The 26,841-nt window shown below is 26.3% G+C and overlaps 1 protein-coding gene across 1 annotated transcript in view; it reads right to left on the reverse strand.

The window, feature by feature from the left end:
- The window catches only part of LOC132924642 (uncharacterized), a 505,044-nt gene that overhangs the window by 34,216 nt on the left and 443,987 nt on the right, over window positions 1-26,841 (reverse strand). Inside the window, exon 5 of the mRNA XM_060989064.1 lies at window positions 7,444-7,668. Within this exon, the coding sequence (XP_060845047.1) occupies window positions 7,444-7,668 (225 nt within the window). The remainder of the gene's footprint in view (window positions 1-7,443; window positions 7,669-26,841) is intronic.

Here is a 26,841-nt window from a genome sequence, read left to right on the forward strand (position 1 = left end):
CCAGTATTTATTTTTAATAATTGAAATAAAAACATCATTAAAGTATATTTATTGATAACATTTTGTTAAAAATTTAAATAATAACTATAGATACTTGAAATTTGAACTAAATATTATTTATGTTTAACAAATGTTAAGTATTTTATAGACAAAAAAACAAAACAATCGTAAAATAAAAATGTTAACCCTTCTTTTACTATTTATTAAAATTTCAAATTTCTAACTATTTTTCTTTTCTTTTGTTTTTAATCTATTAAACTATTTTTTTTTCGGGGTCTTAAAGTTAAATTATTTATTTTTACTAGTTATTCGCTTAAAATACCAATTTTTCATAAAATAAAAGTTTTAGGTACATCATTTTAGTTATACTTTATATAATTTATATACCTATAGAATGTATAATATCAATCAAGTTTAAAATAAACGTAATTATATTTAATATAAATAATACATTATAGTATCTTATTCATTTAAATACTTCAATTAGGTAAATATTTTTTGTGGTATTACCAATACTAAAGTATCGTAATGCTAGTGCCAGAAAAATAGCAATGTACGAGACGTTCCCAGGTAGCCCACATTGAAATTTTAATTTTTTTTTTTTGGCGAATATTTAATATGTAAGTAACATCTACATGTTATCTTTCCACAGTCATTAAAAATAAATTCGTGGGGAAAAACACACAAAATACTGTTACTACCAGAAAAAAGTTGAATCACACGTGCTATTAGTGAAGATAGTCACGGCAGTGCGATGGCGAAATGTCATCGAATTTTCCTCGGCGCGGGATTGGAGCTAACGATCTCCAGTCAGTGCCATCACCAGTCTTATCGTCCACTTGTTTGTCACAGCCTGTCCGCTCACTTGAATATCGTATATCTGGCTGTGACTTACTGACGTGACACGACGTTCTCTTCCAAAATGACTGCCATTCCATTTTTACCGTGGTCGCTAATTCCGGACTTTTCCGATCTGCGTTTGTAGCCAACATCATCAAAAACCATCGTTTATCGATGGTTTGTCCTTTAGTCACACTCGAATCATCATGTTTTCCCGGCACCTTCTTTGTTCGCGCCGCATTGCTCACAGTATCGTTCACGGTAGTCTTCGAGTCGTCGATTGTGACCGGTGTGGTCGTTACCGATTGATCGATCATAACCGACGTGGTATTCGTAGATTGGTCGGTTGTAACTGATGTGGTCGTCGTCTCGGTCTTCTGTTCCGGTAGTGGTGGAGTAACAGACTCGTCAACGCGAAGCAAATGCTGCCTATTACCCTGACCAACCATCGGCAATGTGGAAAACTCCGGATTCTTATTATGTGATATCGTGGACGTCAGCAAATATTCTGATATTTTTGAGGCAAGATCAAAAGTTGATCTTACCGTGAACTTCTGCACGTCCCGGTATGTGACAGCGTCTAGCGATATGGGATATCCTCCGGCTTGCTGCATTCCGGTAAAAATTATGGACACGGCAACAATTGTTAGGAACATTTTCAAGCGTGCTTTGAGAAGCTATAATGAGGTATTATGATGTTAATATAATGATATTTTACGAATGAACTATCAAAAAAAATTTATAGACAGTTTTATGGAAAAAGTAGAATTGTGTGCTACGTTAAATGACGTCTGATTCGGTATCGGTAGTGTACGCATCGACGACGTCTAGTAACCTAGTGCCAAGTAAAGCCTATCAATAATCATGATTTATTTTTTTAAAATTGAAAAACATTTTTAAATTACAAATACTTATTCGTAGGATAAAAAATACTAATACATATTACTAATACTACTTCTAATAATAATAATAATAATATTAATATTAAATAATAATAAATTTACATACAGATGTGAAATTCTTTAAAATAATCGAAACAAAATCCAAGGTAATATTTACATTTTTGAAAAAAAAACGACGTCATTTTTTGTATGTTTTCTAAAATACATAATTTATACCGATTTTTTATAGTTTTTTTTTTCAACTGATAGTTTTCATTGATGGTTGCCATGAGTCTTAATGGAAATTTAGTAAGCCAGATTAATTTTATAAAATAAAATAAATTTATTGTTTAATATATCATATAAATAAAAAAATTTAAAAAAGTTTTAATAAAAATCTGCTTTGTACATCTTTATAATTCATGCAATGTATAGTATATATACATAATATCCATATCAATAAAATGTTAGATAGTTCTGTCATATCGATATCCTACAATTAGTCCAATATAAATATCGTTGTGGATCAATAATTATAAATAAATGAATTTTTAACTTCATTAAATTAATCGAAATGTGCTTGCACTACCTTAACATAAAGTATGGTTAACATGTTGATGAGATAAAATTATACATAGATAATTATTATATTTTTCTATACATTATACATCTGCAAGTTAATATTTTCTTAAAATAAATATAAAATTATTTAACAACCGTTGTCCGTTAGAAATATATCTAATACTTTCCTTTGTAGAATAGATGTAACATGTTCAATGTTCGAATTCAATTGTATTCAGATACATATTATAACTATTAATTTTACTATTCATATTTATAGCAGGTATTAAAATATTTAAAGGATTACAAAAAATTTATTTTGATTTAGTTTAGGGAAACATTATGCTGATCAAATATTTATAAAGTATTTAAATGTAAAACGATTGCATTAAAAATTTTACTAGGTGATGTAAAAAAAAGCAATAACAATTATGTATTACCTTTTTCTGAAATGTCTCTAGCATTTACGATATAGATCAGAAATAAAATAATGGTATGGCCTCGAGGAAATTGAAAAGTCGAGTACCAACTATATAAATAAATTACATTTCAGTTTAACTAGAGTACAAGTATTTTATTTTTATATTTTTATAACAATGATTGGTTGTAAAGATATTTTTCCTCAAATCTTGTCTATATTTTTAAAGTTAAGACAATATTCCAGTAATTATTTTTTCTTTAGTATAATTTTATTTTAAAGAGTTATTAATTATTATAGACGGTAAAAAATAATTAATTTTATAAATAGCAGTTTTTCGTTATTTCACTTCGTTCAACTAATAGTGTCATTCCAAAATGACGTGACGGTAACGTGACGGGTTTCACAGTAATTTATACCAACTCAATGGTGAACGGTGGATGATTATTTTTTAATTACAAGTTTATCATCGAAATTTGGATGTATAATTTTTACTTAAATCTAATGTTGAAAGTACAACCAAATTTCTCAAGTTTAATAAATATATAAATGAATGATTATATTATTGTTATATTAAAACTCTAAGATACAATTTTGATTTTTGTAAAATATAAAACGCACAAAAACTGTACTAAATAATTATTATAAGATAACAAATCTAGCGTAAAGAAAATCTCTTTTATTGTTTTAAATTACTATATTGACGATTAAACCATAAAATACATTTTAATGTTATAATGGACATTCATTTATAATTTTTGATAGCTGAAAAGTCGAAACAAAACAAATGAAATATAATTTTAGTAGGTGGTACAGTGCATAATGAGTTCATAAACCATTGATGTTCTATTGTTCTATAGAATGGGTGAATCGAGATCTTAAAATGGTAAACATTAATGACGATATTATTTCTGTATAATATTTAATGTTTATAATGGTATTTTGTTTTAAGCCGAACAACTAAAATCTATGAATAACAATGGTCGTTTATATTCATTTCAAATGTGTTTTTATTTTTCAGTTTATTTTTTCCAACACGCAGTTGAACAAGTATTATATTGAGTTTTAAATTATAATGAGGTTTTCCTCATAAACTAAAAATATTTTAAGCTGTATAAAAATGTAAGTTTCATAAGCTGACATTATCGACTGAAAAGTGGACACAGATGTGTCTATATTTTAATTAAATTTAAATAATGTATATATGAATTATTGCCCATACATCTATAGAGATAAAAAAAATGGTAAATTATAAATATATGTATATGTATATCATTTGTGAAATTACGCTCAATATTTTTTTTAAACTTCAATAATAATAACTTTTGAGATATCCTGCATAATATTTTTAATTCAAATATAAAACATACATAGGTACATGATATTAGATAATTACTCATACAGTATTCGTCACAAGGCCGTAACTGAAAACAATTTCGGGGTCCAACATTTTTTAAATATCGGTAATTGGAATTTTGAGTAAAATTAATACTAGAATAAAAGTACAAATAAAAAGTATTTTTAAGTATTTTAAATACAAAAAAAGTATTTAAATACAAGTATTCGAATAATCAACAAGACTAGACGTAGGTATTTATATTAAAAATGTTATGATTTATTAAAACTATAAAGTTATTTACTAATTTTGGCCGGAATTAAAAAATACTGTCAAAACTCTAGCTTTAAAAACATATCAACAATTATTATGACTACATGTTTGATATTTTTCAATTGATATAAAAGAAATATCCAAGACATTTTCTAATACATTTTATAACTTTATGACAAAAGAAAATTTGAAATATCTATAAATAGTTCTATAATTTTTTTTTTGAATTATACCATGTATAGAAAAAACTTATAAATTAATTTGGTGAAAATTTTAAATACCTTTAAATATTTTTTTTTAAGTTACACTAAAAATACAAAATTGATTTTGCTAAATATTGGCTTTGCGTAAGAATGTTAGTTTATTCCTTAGTTCTTTTTTGTGTTTCCTGATAATTATGAAAAATAAACATTTTCATAGCTTCAAAAAATGAAAATTAATAAATAAATAAATTGAGTTATACACATTATTATAAAATGTATAAAATTGATTGCTTCGCTCAGAATCTAAAACATCGACATCATTAGTATCGTTCTAGTTTAAATAAGTGGTATGTATTATAGTCTGTAATATAATTATTACATATAAATTTTTTTTCTAAGTATGATTTATATATCATTATTAATGTTCTCTATAAAATATAAAATTAAAAAAAATAATAATAATAATAACTAAAATAAATAATTTCTACATCAGAATTCTTATAAACATTTAAAAAATAATACGTCTTAACTATTCTTCTGGATTCAAAATGTTAAACTTTTAAAAAGAAACAGATCTGTATTGTGTGTTTGACTTTGCTTACTAAAACAATGCAGATACTTCGTATATTTAAACTACCTACCCAAATCAAATAAAACAGCTATAGTATGTGCCGATGTAGAAGTATGTATTATATACATACATTTTACCTTATATGAAATGTAAATTGTATATGTACAATGTACATAATAAACAAGGCGAAAATAATATGTATTAATAAAACATTTATGTTGAAAACGTGTGGTAAAACATACCCCAGTAAAATTGAAAAGTGCTTGAGTTAAATTTATAAATTGTATCGATGGCGATATTAAATATTTATATTAGACATTTTGTTTTTATTTATTTATTCAAATTATTGATAAATAAATAATAGTTTGAATAAAAAGTTTTAAATTCACGTTTGAATTCTCTATATTGTTATAGTCTGTATGTTTTGCTTTTTATGTATTATAATATTGAAAATATAAAATAGTAAAAGAAAAATAATACAAATATAAAAATCTTAAAAGTAATTTCCCACGGTAGTGTTTTTGTGTGGAATATTAACAAAACACTTTACATTTTAACCATTATGAATTCGAATGAATATAGATTATAAATTACAAACACTTGCTGTTAGTGTAAATCCCGTTCATTTTAAATTAAAAATTATGAAGGATTAATTTTACTACATATTTAATTAGATTGTTAAAGGACATACTACTGAAAAGTTAGTTTAAAGAGAAGAAAAAGTAGTTAATTTTTAATATTTAATATCAATATACCATACAATAAGATATGACGAAATTTAGAAAAATCAAAAAAGCATTTGGTTTGCTGCTTGTTTAGTAATGGAGTATTGATTTCAGTTTACTTAATTCCAAAAGCATGTTTACCTAAGAAATTTCCACGTAAATATGTTATTTACTTAAACATTAACGTAATGTAATGCAATTTTGATAACGTACCTCATAACGTTATTTTAGTCGTTAAAGTATGTATTTCTTATATTTAAAATAGGTATTTGAAAAACAATTCATTGAATTTTAATAAAACTGTAGTATTTTTATGATTTATTATCGTCTAATATTTAAGTAATTGTTAATAAATAACACAATTTAAATCGATTTAATTTAATGAATACAAAATCTTAATGAAATGTAAACATATTATGTAAACTCTAGCAGAAATAATAAGAATATTTAGTCCAAAATTTGTTTTTTGGAAAAAGAAGGTAATTATTTCCAAGGAAGTGTTGTTTTTTTCTTTTTAATGTATTTAGATTTTGACTGTTGCAATTTTGATAAACAGTTAGTTTATGTATAAATGCACCGTTTTTTGACGTGTGCAATTTAATTACACAAAATCGAATAGACTACATCCAATAAAAAATGGGGGCAACAAAGAAGAAGCAAAAAACTTATACAGTTATACACTCAACTACAGAGGTGAGCATACAAAAATGAATGCTGATCCCTGTTCGGTGGGATTGTATTCATAAATGTGTTACCCAATCGGGGAAAAAGGCGATAATTGTTGTAATACATAACGCGTGTGGTAACAGTTGATTTATAAATAAAAAAAAAAAAATACTGACTACCTATTCATGTTGTATATGTATGCGTGAGTGTGTTTGTGTAAGAGTCAAATTTAAATAATTTCAGTTGTGTATTGGTGCATGATACGTGTAGTGGCGTTGTTTACTTCCGGACCATGATACGGGTGTATCAGTATAACAGAATAACAAAATTATTATACGAATTCAATCGGGTATGAATAAGGCTGAGCAAACTAATGATTGGTTTTAACTCAATTCAGCTAGGTTAATAATAATATTTAACGAAATAAAAATCAACATTGTGCATAATTTTTTTTTTTTTTATAATCGAGTTTTGTTCAAAGTTTATGAAAAAAAAAATTATTTTAAAATCAATTCATCTAATAATTTTTCGAATAAAACAATTTTTTTTTTGTACAAACGTTTTTCATAGTAAATGAGATATAGACATAGATTCTGGGGGGTGGTATTTTGTTTTCGAAATACAGGGAAGTTATCAAAAACATTTCCAATAAATTGAGTTTCAATCCGAAATCAAAAATTTGTTTTAGTTAATCAATTCGTTAAATGCAAATCATAAAGTTAAATAATTAATAAACATAATTAAATAGGTACCTCAGACCTTAGTGATCTACTATAGATTCGGTTTATCTATCAGATAGATTTTATCTAATATATATCTACCATTGGAATAAATTACCTAGGCTATAATAAAATGCCTAGACTAGTACTGTGCTAAATAATACTATTATTTGGTATTTATCATATATATATATATATATATATATATATATATATTATTATCTAAGGTTCAATGGATGGATGTACTTACGGTACATTTCGATTGTGACGCTGGCGCTAACGGGGGCAGACAAGTTGCTATTGGAAGCTTGACAAGTGTACACGGCTCCCTGGTCGTATCGGCCAAGCGCTTCGATAGTCATTTCGTTTTGTTTCACTGGTGCTGATGACGCCGTGAATTTTCCGGAAATCCCTTCATTTCCTGTGTCCATCAACGTTTCTCCTCGCCACCACCTGACTTTCGGTTCCGGGCGACCTGTGGCATATAATAATCGCATATTATTAATTATTAAATAATATAGTTATTTAGTTTTAATTAAAAATGAAATGATCACAAGAATTACAAATAATATAATAACAATGTCACAAGCCTCAGTGATTGATAAATTTACTTTAAACAGTTTATATATTATACATAACTGGAAGAAGAGGGAGTTATCCAATATCAGTAAGGTATTGTCAGGATCAATTATAGCTGCAGATAAGACACCTCATCAAATGAATCTTAAATAGGAAATTAATTTGTCCGTGAAATTTCTTAGATTACAATCACCTACATGTTTAAATGTAGTATATTTTAATCAAATTGATAACAAATGTTGGCTCTGAGGTATATAGGCCTAAAAACAGGCCATGTTACAGCTGACCTTGGTTATTTGTATGCATTATTGCAGTTTACATTTCACGAGTTTACTTAATAATATTATAATGTTAAAGTTTGTAGAAAAGTACATTTTCTTTGCTGTCATATTATTATTTAGTAACAATAATATTTCAAAATATTTACATGTTTTTAATTTAGTATGTATTTTGATACGAATACAGTAAATATTATTGATCACATTAATTCAAATAATTTGCACTACAGTGACTAGATAACTACAGAAAACAACCGTTAGTTTTCATTAAAAAATTCTAAAAATATTGACGAAATAAAGCTAATAATAAATGAAAAACTGTCAATTCTATTATATCTTTAAGAAAACACACGTGGAGTGCGTATCTAACGCATTTTTATGTCAAATTAGTAACTACACAAAAATTAATTAAAATTTTTCTAAATAAACCTACCAAGTACTAAACAATTTTATTCAATTACATAATTTCATAAATGCTGTACCGTAGCAAAATAAAAATTTTAATAAACTTTTAATTAAAAAAAAATATATATAATATTTTTTGGTTTCTATATAAATATGTATTAAAATTATCATATGATCATATTTTATATGATAAAACTCAAAAATATATTATGTTGTTTTTTAATATCAATTCAAATAAGATCTTCTCAGTTTAAATAAAAATAAAATAGTAAATAATAAATACATAAATACATTTTGCATTGAAATGGCCATTTTTTGTAATAAATGGTTAATAATATTGTTTTTATAATATAAGTTATTTGTAGTAAATGATATTATTTGATGGTCAGGTAATAAATGGTTTATATTCCTCTCTATGCTGAAGACAGTAAGACACCATAAAACCACTGTATAGTATTAAAATTAAATTTTAAAAAGTATAGTCTGTTACAATAAAATAAATTACTGTTAGTTAGACCAACCTAAAAATATCTGTAAATTAAAATAAAAATAATAATGTTTTGTTATTTACGTTTTAGGAATAACGACCTTTCTCTATAGTTTTTTTTTAATTATTCACGTAAAAAAAGGTAATTTAATGCTGCATGTTAAATTTTATATTGACTATACGGGGTTTGAGGGGATTTTTAAAGAATTTTATACCTTAATAAATGATAATACATCTTTATTTTATTGGTATTAAATAAATAAAATGAAAATATTATTTTAAATACAATGGGTAACAATGCAATGGTTATAATTATAATATAATATGCATAATTACTAATCAGTAATCATAAAAAGGAAGTAAAAAACAAATAGTACTTTTAGTACTTCGCTATTACATAATATTTTAGTACACATTTTAAGACAGTATTAAAAGTATTTGATATAATTTTCCATATTAATAATATATTAATATACATTATACGTAAAGATAGATATAAATTTGATACGACGGTATTATTATGATTTAACATCATTTAATATGATATAGTTTGATACAAAAATATTGAATCATTTAATAAATTGAAAAACATTTCTTTTTAATTAATTAATTAATTATTATTTTTTTTTATTTATTGATTTGTATGTTTAAAAAAAAAGTGTTTTATAATAATTGATCGGCTGTAATTAAATATAGTCTTTACGTGTTTTAACATAATATATAAAAATAATGTAAATAATTTAATAATTATAATCTGTCCATAAATGGTTTACGTTTTAATACAACATTGAGTTATTTGATACATTTAAAAGTTTAATTTATTAAATAACTATGTTTTATTAATGAACTTAACTAGTTATTCAAAACTGTTTAGCTTACTATTATTAATGAACCAATTTATATAATTTAAAAGTCAGTTTTGTTTTGTTTTAATAATTAATTGTAGTTTTAAATGGGTTTTAACAAGTTTAATATGTTCAAAAGTAGGTACATTAAAAAACAAACAAATAAAATATTAATAAGCTAAAACGAAGAAATTTCAACTTATTACATTTATTAATTTATTATTGAAGCATTTTTTTGATTTAATTTCAAAACTGAAGATAAAATACCGATTAACGAACGTAAAATAATAAACATATAAATACCTACATTAAAGTTGAATAACAATATACGGATGGAAGTTAAGTTCAAATAAATTGAGTTAAATTTACTAAAAATTTCAATAAGATAGTAAAATATGTACAATTTGGTCTGAATAATATGCTATTTTCTTGGTTTGTAACAGAAAAATTAAAAACCATAATCAAAATATTTGAAATATAATCATGAATAATACTTAATGGTGATGTTTGATAATACCCAGTAAATATTAAAATTATGTAATAACTATCGTTTGGTAATAGCTGATAACAATACAATAACAGTAATACGCTAAATGAATTGTTATCAATTGCAATTAGATTATAAAATATATTTTGAATAGTAAAAAAAATTAACCAGAAAATAATTTGGTACAATTAACGGTAATTTTATTACCGATACATGTTACATTGAAAAAATACAACATCCATATCTCTATTTTATTATAGGAACATTGTTCTTATAATTTAAAATTATTTTAAAAATCTCATATTTAAATAAATGGATTATAAACGGGTGAAATATTTTGATCAAACATTTATTATTTACTATAATCGTTGGTTATTTTAACGAGTTTCTTCAACTTCTAATACGTAGACGGCCTAGACGGGGTGACCGAGAAAATAATATGATTTGGGGTTCGGTAGAATCCATTTTATGATAAAAAGTCTATATCAGCTAGACAGAGAGATTTTGTATAGTTCTGTTTATATTAATATAAGGCATTTTGCATTATTTACCTTTCTTTGTTATTTGATATGGTAAGTCCATATAGGATTTTGATCTTACGTTTAATTTATAGAATATCATTCCATACCCAAGCAATTTCGCAGCGTTCTTATAAAGTAGAATATTTTTGTTTACATTTTTATCCATTTCGGTGTCGTATATATGCAAATCGCACAAAGCATTTCAATCACCATTAGCATATTCGAAAAGAGTAATACCTAGGTACTTGTAAATATTCGTTATTATTTATAAAAATCAATCTATCGAGAATTATATTACTAGTTTAGCATTTAATATATACTACTTATTGCATTTTAATGTTATTGATCTCTGAATTTATAGTTTTCACTGAAGAAATGAAATATAAATAAACAGTTTTTTCATTTATGCAAACAAATAGCTCTTTCGTTATCCATGTATAAATCGGTAACGAAGAATATTCATGTTGAAATATTAAACAATCTGAGGAAATTTATATTATAATGCCGTTTGAAATGAAGAATTTAAAAAAATATATTATTCATAATAAATTATTGATTCTTCATTAAAGCTGAAATACTTAAAATAATTACAAAAATTAGAATATTTAGGAGTTTTAAATATGCTTAAAAAGTGTACTAAGTAATTATTAAATGTAAATAATACGGTATGATAAATGTTAGATAAAAAAAAAAAATTTAAAAATAGCTCTATTGAAAAAAAATGCATTTTCTGTTATGTAAGAATAGTTCTAATTGTAAAAATAGATAAAAGTTTAGTTTTTAATCTTGCTTTGTAAAAATAATTACAAAAAATAATAGGTTAGCATGGGAATTCAGTAAAATCCAGATTATGGATTTAACGAAATATCGACATTTAGCGAATTTTATAAATAAATACGTCATATTGATGAAATTTTTACAAACGATTTATCAAAAACAATAAGAACCATCATGGTGCAATTCACAACTAAAATCACGCTAGGTATTTACTAGGAAAGGTGGTGGTTATACAGTTGTTACCGCAGGAACATTTCTAGAATAACCGAACGGTGTCGCCGGTGTCGGACACTCATTATATTCAATCAATCCAGGGGCCAGGGCACTAGATAATATCCATCCACTCCACCCTACGGGCATTGCAATAGTATTAAAATGAAACCGATATTGTCATTGTGTTTACCATACTAATCTAAAATGTATCGAATTATTTTCGATCTAACACTTTGAAATCGAAACATTGATAGAAAGTCAAGACCCACCGCTGAAGTCGACCTGTCAAAATCCAACGTTTGTTACTACTACGCGCCGTAATAACACCGGTGATATACTATCCACCCAACCTAAGAATGCACAAGACGTTAAACTTAGTTCAATCTCATAAACATCTAAACCGCCGAACCCGAGTTTCGGTCCAACTGCATTATACCGTCTCAAACACGATGACGTTCAAAATTCGACCTATAATGATAATATAATATAATATATTATCATAGTTTCACGCGAAATCGATCGTTTTGCTTCGTAACGTGCAGCAGATTACCGATGAGTAAATTATGTATAATACGCTATTACTGATATGATATATATCGCTGTACAAGACGCGTCTTGCGGAGGGGTTGAGTCTATAATAATATATACAGTCCGTTAGGGTGACAAATAACTGGAGATTTTCTGGGTTATTTACCGCTCGCGCATATTATAATATATAAACCTCTCGACGATGTTATCTTATTATTATTATTACGATCGCGGCGGTCGTATAACGAAAAATATACCCCGACGGGCGGAAAAACGGACGGATCGAGGATACTGTCGATAGCATTGGCCGCATAACGAGCGTCGACGTTTTTATTATTATTATATATCTTCCGTATTTTATACATTATATACTGGGTGGTTTTTCCACTCTGCCGTGGGGCGTGGAGATAACACAGATAAACGGAGAGAACACGACGACCGTCCCTGTATAAAGTATGTACAATATTATGCGTGTGAGTATGGTAATATATTATACACGCGAACGTGCGTTATTACTTATTATTATAGTAATACGCCGAGACCGCCAAATCGATATCGCCGCGGTATTTCGGCCCGTGACAACCGGCCGAGAGATGATAACGTTATGCTGTGTACATAATATTATATGCGTACATAAAAATATTAGGACGTTTATTCTATAAATTATATTTTTATTATTATGACCACGAGAAAAGGTTTTCGGACGAATTTCTAGACGGCCGTGTAAAAAATTATACGATAATAATAATAATATGGACATCGGCACCGCCGGGGCCTCGAGTTGTCACTGTCACGTTCCCATATTATTATTACGTACGTGTATACGAACCAATTTGGGTTACACAGATGTTTCTAAAAACTGTATGAGCGGTACTCGAGGAGAATCGAAAATTCTCGGTGGATATATTATGACAACAGAATCGCGTCTTACCGCCTGTGCGTAACAAGTGTAATACTGCGTACGCTCAATATTATCGAGGTCTGGAGTCGAGGTGAAATCATATACATTGCAATATATTGTATAACATTTAAAACACTTCATCGGTAAACTCTATTTAAGGAATGGAATTTTTTATGCAAAATATCGTTTAACCTTTGATAATAGTTTATTTATCGATTTCAATTAGCTTGGAAGTTGGAAGCCAATGCTCCGAGTTAACACCGAAGTAAAATAAATTACAAAATTAAACCTTTTACCTATTGTATAATAATACAAGCTTTCCGTGATATTTATATAAGCAGTAACCACCTGCGGTAATTGTTTTAATTTTGTAACTTTAAGTAACCCTAGACAAAATATGTGTCCATATAAATTAATATTACTTAGCACCTAAGCGATTATTATTATTTAGGCCGGTATAATACCCAGATGTAATGAAGAAGCGTTTTTGATGTGATATCACTGTACTTGTTTTAATTATTATTTTTCCGACACAATTTAGTAAATATTATAATAGTATAATTTCAACAATAATTAATAACCGCACAGCTTACTTAGTACCTGTAATGATAAATAATTAATTATTTATTAATAACCGTGAACAGAGTACATAATATAAGACACAAGTGTTCAACTATAAATTATGACAACATTAGGTATCATGTCGGCGAGTCGGATAAAACCGATCGGTGGTCGATGTTTTCTAGTTTTAATATATTTCTGTAGTGGTATTAGTTTTAACGTTTTTATTTTGCAAGTTATTTGTTTTTTATCTCGGTTCGTATATTATTTATAAATACATTATTCGCACAACATTTGTAATGTTTTTATACGATTTATAATTTAATTGGTCCATATATGTTAATTATTTTAAGGTCATATTATACCCATATATGTTAATTATTTAAAGGGTGTTATGTTGCAACAACAAATTTACACGGTTTAAACGGGAAACTTTTGATTTGAGATAATACACTCACATGGTTGCGGGCTACCCATTATTATTTTAACATAGCAGGGCTTATGGTCGTGGTACAATGGTACATGGACTGTATAATATAATACAGTACGGAATGCAAGGCACCACCGTCAAAAGAATAATCAGGGATGCTACGGTAATAAGATATTTCGTTTTATGTGCGACTTTCGGGAAAACTACTTGCATCGACACACGACGAGTACAAGAGTTATAAATATAAAACATGATACGATTTTTATCTGGTATGATCTTCAAATAAATGGTATACAGACTATTATAAGATAAGGCCAATACGTTATTCAAACGTGCACAATGAAAGAGTGTAGACATTTATCTGTATAGGATTTATACCGTAAAACATGAATAATTATCCATTTTACATTTAAGATATCGCTATGATCTACATTGTACGAAATATTATTTAAACATATTTACTCTTCTGTAAATTCAGAGACACTTAATCAATATTATTATATTACCTAAATTTAAGAATTCCTTTCAATACATGCGATAATGCTCGTAGGTACTCATAATTATATTACATTAAGTAATATTTATTACAACGTTATTCAAAACATTTATTCATGAAGTTGTACAAATTATTTGTAAGACATAGTATGCTCTTTTAAATTAAATGACCTCCTTTGATGACCAAACCAAACATATAACTACGAATTTTAATTTGATTAAATCCTATTATAAATAGTTAAATTTAAACCTTCAAAGATGTTGTATGAAAGACTTCAATTGAACAAACATAATTACAATATTAAACCACATTTACAAGGTTTTTTTAAACTCATTAAAAGCTTATAATGTACAGTTTAACAGGACCCGTATTTCCACTGGATTTGGAATCTACGTAGTTCCTTTAAAACAATTCATAGACTTTGAATATAGAATTTCCTTATTCTTTTGAACTCCGTGTAACGTATTTTCATTAAATTGTTAAAGACACGAAAAAAACAATGCCATATTGTTTTTGGCTGTTGATCAATTTTACTCTGTTATGTTAATAACTCAAGCAATATTAAAACAATTTGTTTTTTTATTGAATATCATGTTAATGACACAATAGCTTTACACAAAATTCAATATGTTTTGAAATACACTAGACAATATAAGTTTCAATGAGTTTATAAAAACTTAACTACAACACAATACCGTATATAAATAATATTTTTGGACGTTGATATACATTTCACGTTACAGGCATATAGATGAGAACAAAAAAATTAATATTAAAAAACAGTCACCTCAATATGTATAAGTATTAAGTAAAAAACAATTTTGTTTCAAAATTATTAGGAAGTAATAGAAATCAATCAGAATAATATGATTTAGGTAGCAGGCAGTTTTTAATAAATTCTTAAAACAAAATGTCTGAACTGATTTTGATACAAGCAATGTATAAAAATTTGTTTATATCATATGAGAAACTTATGTAATAAGTCGTATCTTAAACCAAATAGAAGCACACAAAAAATAATATTATACACATTAAAAAAATAAAAATGATTTGGTAAATATACGTTATTATAATTTTCGTTTTTTGAATATTTTATATTATCATTCACTTCTAACACTACTGAAAGTTAGATCATTTTTCAACACCTAACCAACTATTGTCATGTGTTTAGATTTTAGAATAATGTATAGAAAAAAATATGATTATTGCAATGATATGATTATTGCGATTATATGATGTAAGCGATATTAAGCTTTTGGTTTCCCCAAATACATAGGATTCCTAAAATATTTCCCTTGCGATACATACAATCAAACATATTTTTGTCATTGAAGATAACTAAAATACATTTAAATGTTCTTGTTTTTTTTTTTTTATATATATATGCTATTTATTAGGTACACATGGCATTGAATACCGTAGTACCACTAATATACAACTGTACATTTATTTAGCCATGGAAATAGCACGACGTAATCAGTTCTTTAAAAATAAAACTAATATTTCATAGTTAATAATATATCAGTACTAAAGTAATCAGTAGCCTTAGTAGCGGGTAGCAAATCAAAATATAAAAACTAAGTAATAAATAATATTATAAACAAATTATTTAATTAGTATTAAATAAATTATGTAACAGTTAATGTATACAAGTGAAACCAATTAAGTGATATTGATGAAAGTTAATATTATATAATATAAAAAAAAAAATTATAACATGATATTTTGTATGCTAAAAGCTATTATGAAATTACATTTAAATAAAGACTCAATATAATTTTTTAATTTGTAAAATTTTATATTAATTAAAATTATGGAGTGTAATAAACCACAACACTTCAAAAACGGAAAATATCAACAGTACACTAACGAAGGGTTAACCGATAAACAGCTTATCGATAAACTTCAGTAAACACGAATAAATTACATATTATATAAAAATACATCAGGTAAACTAAGCAGCTGTGCAACGTAAGCATGACAGTGTACCTTTAGCGAGAGCGTAACTGACGCGAGAAATATTATTATCTCGAGGTGGTTTACGAATACACAACAATAAGGTACTCAGAAGTAGATCAGTGACAGCATAAGGTTTTGTATATCGTAGAAAACCGTTAGTCTTACGAATTGTGACAGACTAAAGTCGAGTAAATTTTCGAGAAAAAACGTATTTTATCAGATTTCAAATTTGCTACGTTTCTTTGCAGAGCGATCATTTTCGAATAAACTAAAGAACTTCTGTTACAGTATCTAAGTATAAATAGCGAGAAAATGAAACTAGGGATTTTCTTTTTATTCGATGTATGTTATCAACGTCTTTACTCGATTTACAACCCTAAAAATCGTGTGTTGTTGACTATTTTGACTGTCGTGATAAATCAAAATTAGAATGTGTGCAAGGTCTCGATAAACCCGCTTCAATGAACTTGAAAAAGTTTAATTTAGCCAATTTACCTGCATTTTAGTAAGTATAAACATTTAAAATATTTTTCAAGAATTCTTTAATGTCTAAATATTCATATTATGTTATATGATAAAACCGCATTCATACATTAATTCACTTATGCACAATTTATTGTCAGTATTAATATTTTTTTAATCAAAATGCTGTAGATCATGAATCAGTTGTTCGTAGCTTTACTTGTTTTAGTAAACCAAAAGTGTGGTACATACAAAGAGCATTTATTGTATTTAATGTAACATGCAAAAAATGTGTGCAGAAGAAACGAATGTGTCTGAAAACCGTTGTAGAATGGCGGGTTCAGCGAGAGAAGCAGAGGGAGTCAGTTCTCAAAATTAGTTGGAAAACATTATTATTGCGTTTCACGACAATCGATTGCAAACGCTAATGTAATACACATAATATACGGCGTATACACTCGGGGTGGTACTTAAATCGTTCGATAGCTAAAGCGTGTGCAGTACAGAAATAATAGTATACCCGCGAGTAGCACGAGAATACTAAAGATTTTCAACCGGACGTCATTTTTCGATTTCTTCGAGCAAATACGTATATTACAGTTACCTATTGTTATAGGCCCCCTGCGACTATAACCCGATTTACTAGGAAATGTTCGGTCAGATCCGGTAGCCTCGGTCGGTGTACGTAATATGTCACTAGTGTATTCGTACGAACGAACAAAAATAATCATATTTCATTCGCTCGATTACAATGACATCGTACGTATACGCACGGCATATTGTAAAATATAGCCGAGGGTAACGTTGAAAAGTATTTGATTCGATTTATATGAATTCGACGAAATATCGAAATAATCGATTTATTGTAGTGACTCGTGCGCGAGGTAACCGGAGGGAATAAAATATTATGTACATTACTAGTAAAAAAAAAAAAAATACATGCGTAGGAGTATAATATTTACTAAGAATTAGAAGAATTGAATGGAAGTATTTTTCCGTAGAATTTTCCGATTTTTTCCCCATAATAATTATTCATGTTGTTTATCTTAGATAATATATATTATCTCAGACATTGACGTTACTCTAAACAATATGATATTGTTTTAATATTTTTCAATGTCAGAAAATTAAAATTACCCACAAAAAATAAGTGTGTAAGACGTGTAAGTATTACTTTATTGATACTAGTCAATATAATATCATAATATAGTAAAAATAAAAAATGCAAATCATAAATAAAACTAATTTGTAAGTTGTTTTTTTATTATATTTTTTTGAAATATTTCGATTTTTATAGTATAGCTACTACTCAGAAATAGGTTGATCGATGTTCATTTCTCCAGGGTAAAGTAGATACTTATTCCCAAATTCTATGAAATAACGAAATATAATACTTGTTCACTCAAGTATGGTTGGCATAAAAGTAGTGAACTCATACACTCACATTACAGTGTTTAATGTATAATAGAAAATGATTGATGTCTTTATAAAACTGCATTGAAATTTACTATTTTTCGTGATTTATACACGCATTAGAACAATCAAGTAGTTACTAATACAATTACCCCTATAACATGTATTATTAAAAATATAATAATTTACGTTTAATAAAGGTATACTATCAAAATGTATTACGACTCATGTAAATGTAATTATTAAAGATCTCGTCGTAATATTATTACTTTTGTAAATTTAAAACGAGGATTGTTGATAATCATTAATTTATTCCGACAAAGGAAATATATTTCTTTGTTTATCTTGTTTATTAAAAAAAAAAAGTCTTACAGATTTACGGTTTATAATATATATATATATATATTATATATTATAATCATCGAAAGAATAAAACGATGCTCACCTAAATTTTAACATTCCGTTTGTTTTGTGAAAATTAATGGTGTATTATTTTACTTTTAAAATCCCGTATTAACGTGATTGGTTTCGTTACTTTAAGGTTTAGATACGTTTATCGAAAAAAAAAAATGTATTATTTATAATAATATAATAAGTACTATCGTCATAATAACGATACTTGCGGTTTATATTGGACCCGCCGTGGTCCGCGAGTGAGTGAGTTATTATTCCTAACCCAACGGTTGAAAGTAAAACCCATATAACTCGCCCTATAGACGTGGGACGTAATCTACAGCGAGACATAGACACCGCTTACTCATAATATACGGGTGTTAAGTCCGAATGCGAAAATTAACATGCCTAAAAACGTCGTATCGCTCCACGTCGTTCCGTTGTTGTTATTATTTTTATGATCATTGTTATTTTTTTATTTTTGTTTTACTTTGCTCTTCAAATTGTCAAAAATGCCAGAGTACCTACCGGATTTTAACGAGCACCGTTATACCAGCGAAATAAATAATTTCGGCTATTTATATTAAAACCAGCCACCCTCTCCCTTCGTGCCCGCGTCACACCACCGTTATCCTTACCCTTACCCTCGAAATATTTTGTTTGTACCCGTTAATGTGCTAACAAGAACGACCATTTCGCGCGATTCTCTTTCAGCCCTTTCGTAAAACGTCAGCCTCAATTATTCAACTCAGACAGAATTCTGTGCTACTTCTTCGGCGCCCTCCGTCGCCAGGACATTCGGACGAACCCACAAGTATTTATTGTTCATAAAACGAGGAGAGACGTCTCCCATAGACGAATCAAAATATCGTGATACACGACTACAGGATGAGCGAAATTTGAAATTTTTTCTTTCTTTTGTACATAATAATATATGAAATCTACTATAAAAGTTGTATTGTATTACGATTTAATACGCTGTCTTTGGATTTTTTTAATCGGATACATTCAGCGATTCGAGGTAGTATGACATTTAACACTAAAATGAGCAAAAGACATATTATGTCCGTGTTAATCGTCATCGATTTCACAATCGATATTCGATAATAGAAATTTCGATTTTATAAATAAGATGCCGCATTTGACTATGACGAGAGCCACAAGTTATCAACCTTTGATATTATGTGTAATAATAATATTTAAGTAATAGTATTTTTAATCTATGCAATTGAAAATAATAACAAGATTATAAAGAAATTTGTTATGATATTTGTTTGAAAATACAATTACGTCAACATGTATATTTCAGACGCTATTAAAAATGTATGTGGATCTATGTTAAACTTTTTTTTATATTTCATTTATACTTAAACTTGTAAGGAGTCTTATATTTTTATTGATTTTTGAAACCATAAATATGAAATTCATGAATTATTATACCTACAAAATCATTTTTCCGTTGTTGTGATTTTGACGAATTCCTTCAAAAATTGAACTTTAAACACTCATAATATAACAATTTAAAATTAATTTTCAATATTTAAAATAAAATATTTATATCTTATAAATATTCCGAAATATTTCTTATGCCCTATACAATTTAGAAATGTTAAAAATTAGTGAAAATTACAAGCATTCACATTTATTTAATTTTTAATTACGATAAAATAATACAATATATTATATTATCAAAATCAGGTGATATGTACATATATTCACATTTTTCCATATTTATTTTAGTTTATCTATCGTTATTGGCTAAAGTTAAGTTGGTATTGGAAATATATTAACTTTCTCTCCTTTAAAATACCAACTAATCCAAATTTTCAATCAGAATAATTAAACTCAAAGTGTGTAATTGTCTTTTTGTCTTTTGAGTAGTAAAACTGCTTTAGTTTTCAAGTTTAAAGGTAGTTTTAGTTTTTGATAGCAAATTGGATCTAGTTGGGGTAGTCAAAAATTCCAAGTACTTGAAAATAATTGGAAAAAATAAATATATACCACGGTATTGCCTCATAAATACTAGAAAAAAATATATTCTATATTTTTTATTTATGATAAATAATATCATAATAATAATTATATGAAATATATGATTTGTTTTTATAAAACAATATTTTCAATCAAATAGTACTCAATAATTTATTATTGAATTCAGATTTAATATAATATTTATTCAGTAACCTAATATCGATAACTTCATTCAACAGCTTCAGTAGAGCATTTTGTAAGGTTTTGTTTAATTATGAACATTAGTAACTACTAACTCAAATAATACTTTTAATAAAGTAGTTAACAAATAATAATATTATAAATGAAAATTAATTTTAGTATTTTTATTATGGTTCTATTTTCTTAAAAATATCATTAACTAAATAAATGATATTAAACAAATTTTTTTCGCTAAAAATCACGAGTTAGTTTTTGCAATTTTTAAATTTAGAATTGTTTATCACCAGATTAATTTTAAATACATTATACACAGTCACACAGATAATTAAATTTTTTAGTTTCCTAGAACTTGAAAAAAAAAAATAAGAATTATAATCATATACTTTATGTCATCTGAAATTTGTATACGGTATTATAAAGTTAATAAAAAACAAACAAATGAGTTCAATGATGTTTAATTTAAAAAAATACAGTCAGGCTCAAAGAAAAAACAAATTATTTTTCATTTCCGTGTTATTTTCATAACAATATAATGTTTGAAGTGGTTTCTTACTAAATCATCATATTTTACTATGCAATATTTCAATAAAATTTTCATGAGACATTATAGAATATAATTGAGTCGTATTATTGGTTCATATTCAACAAATGGGTGTTTTTTCTACATTAAACATTATGATAATATTATGCTATGCATTTGTATATAAATTATGAATTTTTATTCGAATCAGTTAAATATTATTCTTGGATTTGTTTACTATGGAAAACATAAAATATACATCATATTAAACAGGTAATTTTATACGGCATCCAGGATATAAGAAAATCCATAGTCATTTGCTATTTTAAGAAAAATAAACTCTAACTAAATGATAAGAATTAAAAATAATCACCAGTGTGGTGTCACTAAATTTAGTTTTTGTTTCGTTTTCTCAAATGTTCTACTGGACCGTATAGTAAAGTAAAAATCGTTTTTAATTCCATAATGGTTTTAAATTGCCACATGAACTGATTGTACAAGGACATGAATACAAATGTAGAAGATAATGTAGAAGTCGTGACAAAGGAATACACGTTATTTACCGTACAGATTGTCTATATAATATATATAAAGGAGACCATTATCTTTAGACGGTGGACAATTGCTTGTGGCCAAATGGATTTTCCATAATGATAATATTCTAAGTCCAACTTATGTTTCAAATAATCCAAAACCTATTTTATTACTCTATTATGTACAATATTGTTGGTTTAAATAGATTTTACCATAACGGTGTCAATTCAAATTAATTTTTAAACTTTTATTGGCACTATTACGAAAATCAAAATAGTTATCTTTACTAACTTTTTGTTTATGGTAGTCTCGGATGGAGTAGTGAAAATGTATTATTAATTGCTACTCGATATTAAAAGAAAAATATTTGTTAGCTGCTGGTTTTATCTAAATTATAAAGGTGCATTAAAACTATATTTTAAAATTAGAGTTTTTTTTTTGTTTAATTTAATATTTTAATTAAATAGCAACACTATTTTAGTGTATAATATAGACTCGAAAATGATACATTTTTATCGTAATTAAATAAAAAAATAATAAATTATCAGTTATTATATTAGTTGATAATAAGTGTGTTTTATGTTAAAATATTTTTTTATTTATGTATTTGTATAGTCCTCTCATATTTGCATCTTGTTTTATGCAAGTTGTAAGCATAATAATATTTAACCAACATAAACAAAATTGTAAAATACAATTTTATTGATTAAACATTTCTTATTAACTACTTAATTAAAATAAAACAATATTCTAAGTATTTTAAAGTGATTAATGTTTAAACTATTATTCTGTAATGATGTGTAATTTTTACAACCGATTGTAATCTCTGCACACTTTGTTACCTAATAAAAGTAAAACTTTTATAAGCATACACTATGACTACAATAACTGCACATTGTATATTAATTTCACTATAACTAATATTTTACAGAGATATTGTTGTTTTCATAAATGTTTAAATTTATTATATTAATATATTTTATAGGTTCAATACTATATTATGTTGAATGTGAACTAATAGTTAAGTAAATTAAAATATATTCAAGGTGATTCTTTTAGCATTAAATACACTATATAAAAAAAATAAGTATTTACAAGTATTTAGATTTTAAAACATTGATTAGATTTAAGAGCAAAGAGTATTATAGTGACACAAGTATTCCCCAACAAATTTTTATATAGTATTTATCCCATTAAATATTAAGTACTTATTTTTTATTAGTGTTAGCTTATTCATCAGGTTATACTTATTACTAAATAATATATTATTAAAAATTTGATTCCTATGACAATACATTCTTGGGCCATATTCTATTTAGGGGCATGCAATTAAATTTTCTTTTTGATTTTCAAGAAAATTAAAACTTGGACATTGAACATGATATGAATTTTGTTATATAAAACCATGTATAGTCGTATAGAATAAATATTTTACAGAGATTATGCGTGTTTATTGTTAATAATCATTCAGTAATAGTATCATTTAAAATACAGTGAGTTTCACTGGTTTATAGGATCAACCGTTTATTGGAATCAAAATTGAAAATCACAAAACAGAACTTATGTTACTAATGTTAAAATAACCTTTTATTAGAATCACTAAGTACTGGATAATTGAATCATTTTTAAGAACATTCTTATCTTTTAATGGTATTTCAAACTTTTACTAAAAAGAAACAAGAATTGTTTTGAAAAAGTTAAAAGGAGCTATTCAAAAATATGTCGAAAATGACACATCAGTTTTTCCAAAAGTTATAGGTATAATGTACATATATTATTATTTATTTAATTTTAAATAATTAAAAATCATACATGTATATTATTATATTAACTAAACATAGATTTTAATTTCAGGCTAAAATGAAAATAAAATTAGTAGATTCTCAAGTACAATTAAAAATAGATAGTTTCTTTACTTTATTTTAAATCTATTTTATTTTTAATTTAATTTTAAACATACATTTAAATATAAACTCATCAATAAAAAAAAAATGTTTTATGGAATCAACCGGTTAATAGAATCAAAATGATCTGAACCAATGTGATCACATTAAGCGAAACTCACTATATAACTAAATTGTATTTACCCATCTTATAAAATGTGTGATTTTTAGTTAAATTATTTATGTTGATTTAAATACCTAGTTCTGTACAATTTATTTCAAAACTGTGCAAGAAAACCTCTGAAACAAGCCGTAGAATATTATGACAAACAAATGAAATCTAATTAAATTATAATAAATATCTGGTATTTAATATAATATTATGGTGCAATTTATTTTGCATTCAATTATTATATTTTATAATTATTATATTAAAATTAATAAACGATGTATATTTATATACATTTAATATATTTAATATTTGTATTTTATGGTCAGCGTGCACAATATATTAACATGATATAAATGTATAATTGTTTTATTTCATTACATGTTCAGTTGATTTTTATTTAAAATTTAATTATGTTTTTGATATAGATAGAATCATAGATATAAGATATACTTTTTTTTTTTTGTAATGACTTAACATTTATTAACTTGAAAATAATTGATAGTATGTGTTTAAAAGTTTGAAACTAAATCAAATCATTTTAACGTTGAACACGCAACAGAACCACTTTATATGATCTAGCTCCATTGTGGTTAGAAATATAAATGTTTTTAATAGCAAATATTATAATACAACGATTGCGCGATTGCTGCCTACAAACACGCACAAATGCATTATTCCTTTGTAAACTATATATAGTCGACAGTCTTATTATTATTATTATTTTTTTTTTTTGTTTCATTTTGAATATTTTTTACGACCGGCAAATGCTGTCAGTCATAAAAAAAAAAAACCATCGCGTTTGCACGTCGCCGTGTACCTACTCGAAGAGAAATGAGCGCATAAAGTAATATACGCCAAATCCTTGGGGGAATAAAAAATCTGTAAATTGAATTTCACAAGGAGGTTACGATGAGGTAAATCTATCCAAGTATTTGGAATGCAATTTGTATATGATGTTATCTAGAGCAGTGGTTCTCAACCACAGTGATAAAAGGGTACCGGTCTGTATTGTATAAGAAAAAATTTTATTTTAGTGTAGTGTTTAGCAAGAATTTCTTATTTTTTGAACTAAAACCCGAAATGGTGCGAAATCCTATTTAAAAATCCATCCGGTGATCTATGACTGTAAAAAGGTTGTGAATTACTAAATTCTAGAGGCAACGGGACACGGTCTTTTCCAATTTTCATTTTTGCGCTTTTCATTCATTAGTCATTATTCTAGTATTCTAGTAGACACTATTTGGTGTCAAATATAACTAATTAACTATCACCAATTTAAAGTTGTAAGATTAGGTAACTCTAGATAAAATAAATAATTTTCAAAAAAAGAAAAAATATGGCAACTGCGTAAGAAGAGAAAAGCATGAGGAAATATAAAAATTCCATGTAAAAATGAAATAGTAGTCTCAGCTATTGTTTTCAAATTGACATATACGTAATTGACAAAGTAATTAACAGTTTAATTATAATAATATAACTAGGTTAGGTTAAGTTAGGTTCAACTCATTAAAAAACTAAATAACTCAACAAATAGTCACTTAACAATATTATAAATTGGGCCATTGGGGAATGAATAGAATTTATGTTAAGCAATTATATTACTTTGTTTAAATAATATTTTATGGAAATAATTATGCAATATTGTGTTATTTTGTATACAATTAGGTATATGGTTAGGTATATTATAGAATGTATATTTATAGAGTTAAATAATATCAAATGTAAATATATTAATCAATAAGTTAATGAGAGACCAAGACGGCAACAGGTATACATTTGTAATTGGTGGAAATAATAGGTTGTTTAAAACTACCGGCCACTGGCGGAATCCATGCTATATTGACGTGATTGATGGATTCCCGCCCAGTGATTTCCCTCCATTGGCAGCATTATGAACGCTCGAAAAATTTCAAATCGTGATTCTCTAGCTATAGAATTGTAAAATACCATTCCCGGATTTTTATTATAAAATATACTACAGACGATAAAATTGGAAGGACAACCGAATACGATTTTGTCCGTTTTGTATACTACCATTTTCCATTAATTAATGTATTTCATGAAATACAAAACTTTGAAAAAAAACTGAATTGAATAGATTTAATGGACGCGTTTGATTATACTACGCTATTTCGTATAATATACTAGAGTATGAAGTTTTTTGTAATTTCACAGTAATCTTGGATATATAAATGAATTTATGAAGGATATCGCACCTACACCGATAAATAAAATACTTAACACAAAATATGAAAACTTGTTTTTGCAACAGACTATATTCAATCGTTTTCCATTCCATGGTACTAAATTTTTGTTGGTTTATACCTATGGATGAATTCCGTTACATATTTAGGTAAATTATATTTACAAGTTGAATGTACTGAAACGGAAAATTAATTATTGAATCCGTTCATGTTATTTAAGGCATACACAATCACGTCAATAGAAAATATATGTAGTTTCAGGCTTTTTTCCTCAACCAACAGACAAACCTAGGGTAGAAGGTAATTATACAAATGTACTTTTGTATGTTACGTCAAGGAATACTAAATAGAAGTTGAAATTATATTATTATTATAAACTTGTATTTTTTTTTATTTTTTTCTGAAATGTGTAAAAATGGCGTATATTT

This window comes from Rhopalosiphum padi, chromosome 3 (assembly GCF_020882245.1).
Source record: "Rhopalosiphum padi isolate XX-2018 chromosome 3, ASM2088224v1, whole genome shotgun sequence".
NCBI classification, from domain to species: domain Eukaryota; kingdom Metazoa; phylum Arthropoda; class Insecta; order Hemiptera; family Aphididae; genus Rhopalosiphum; species Rhopalosiphum padi.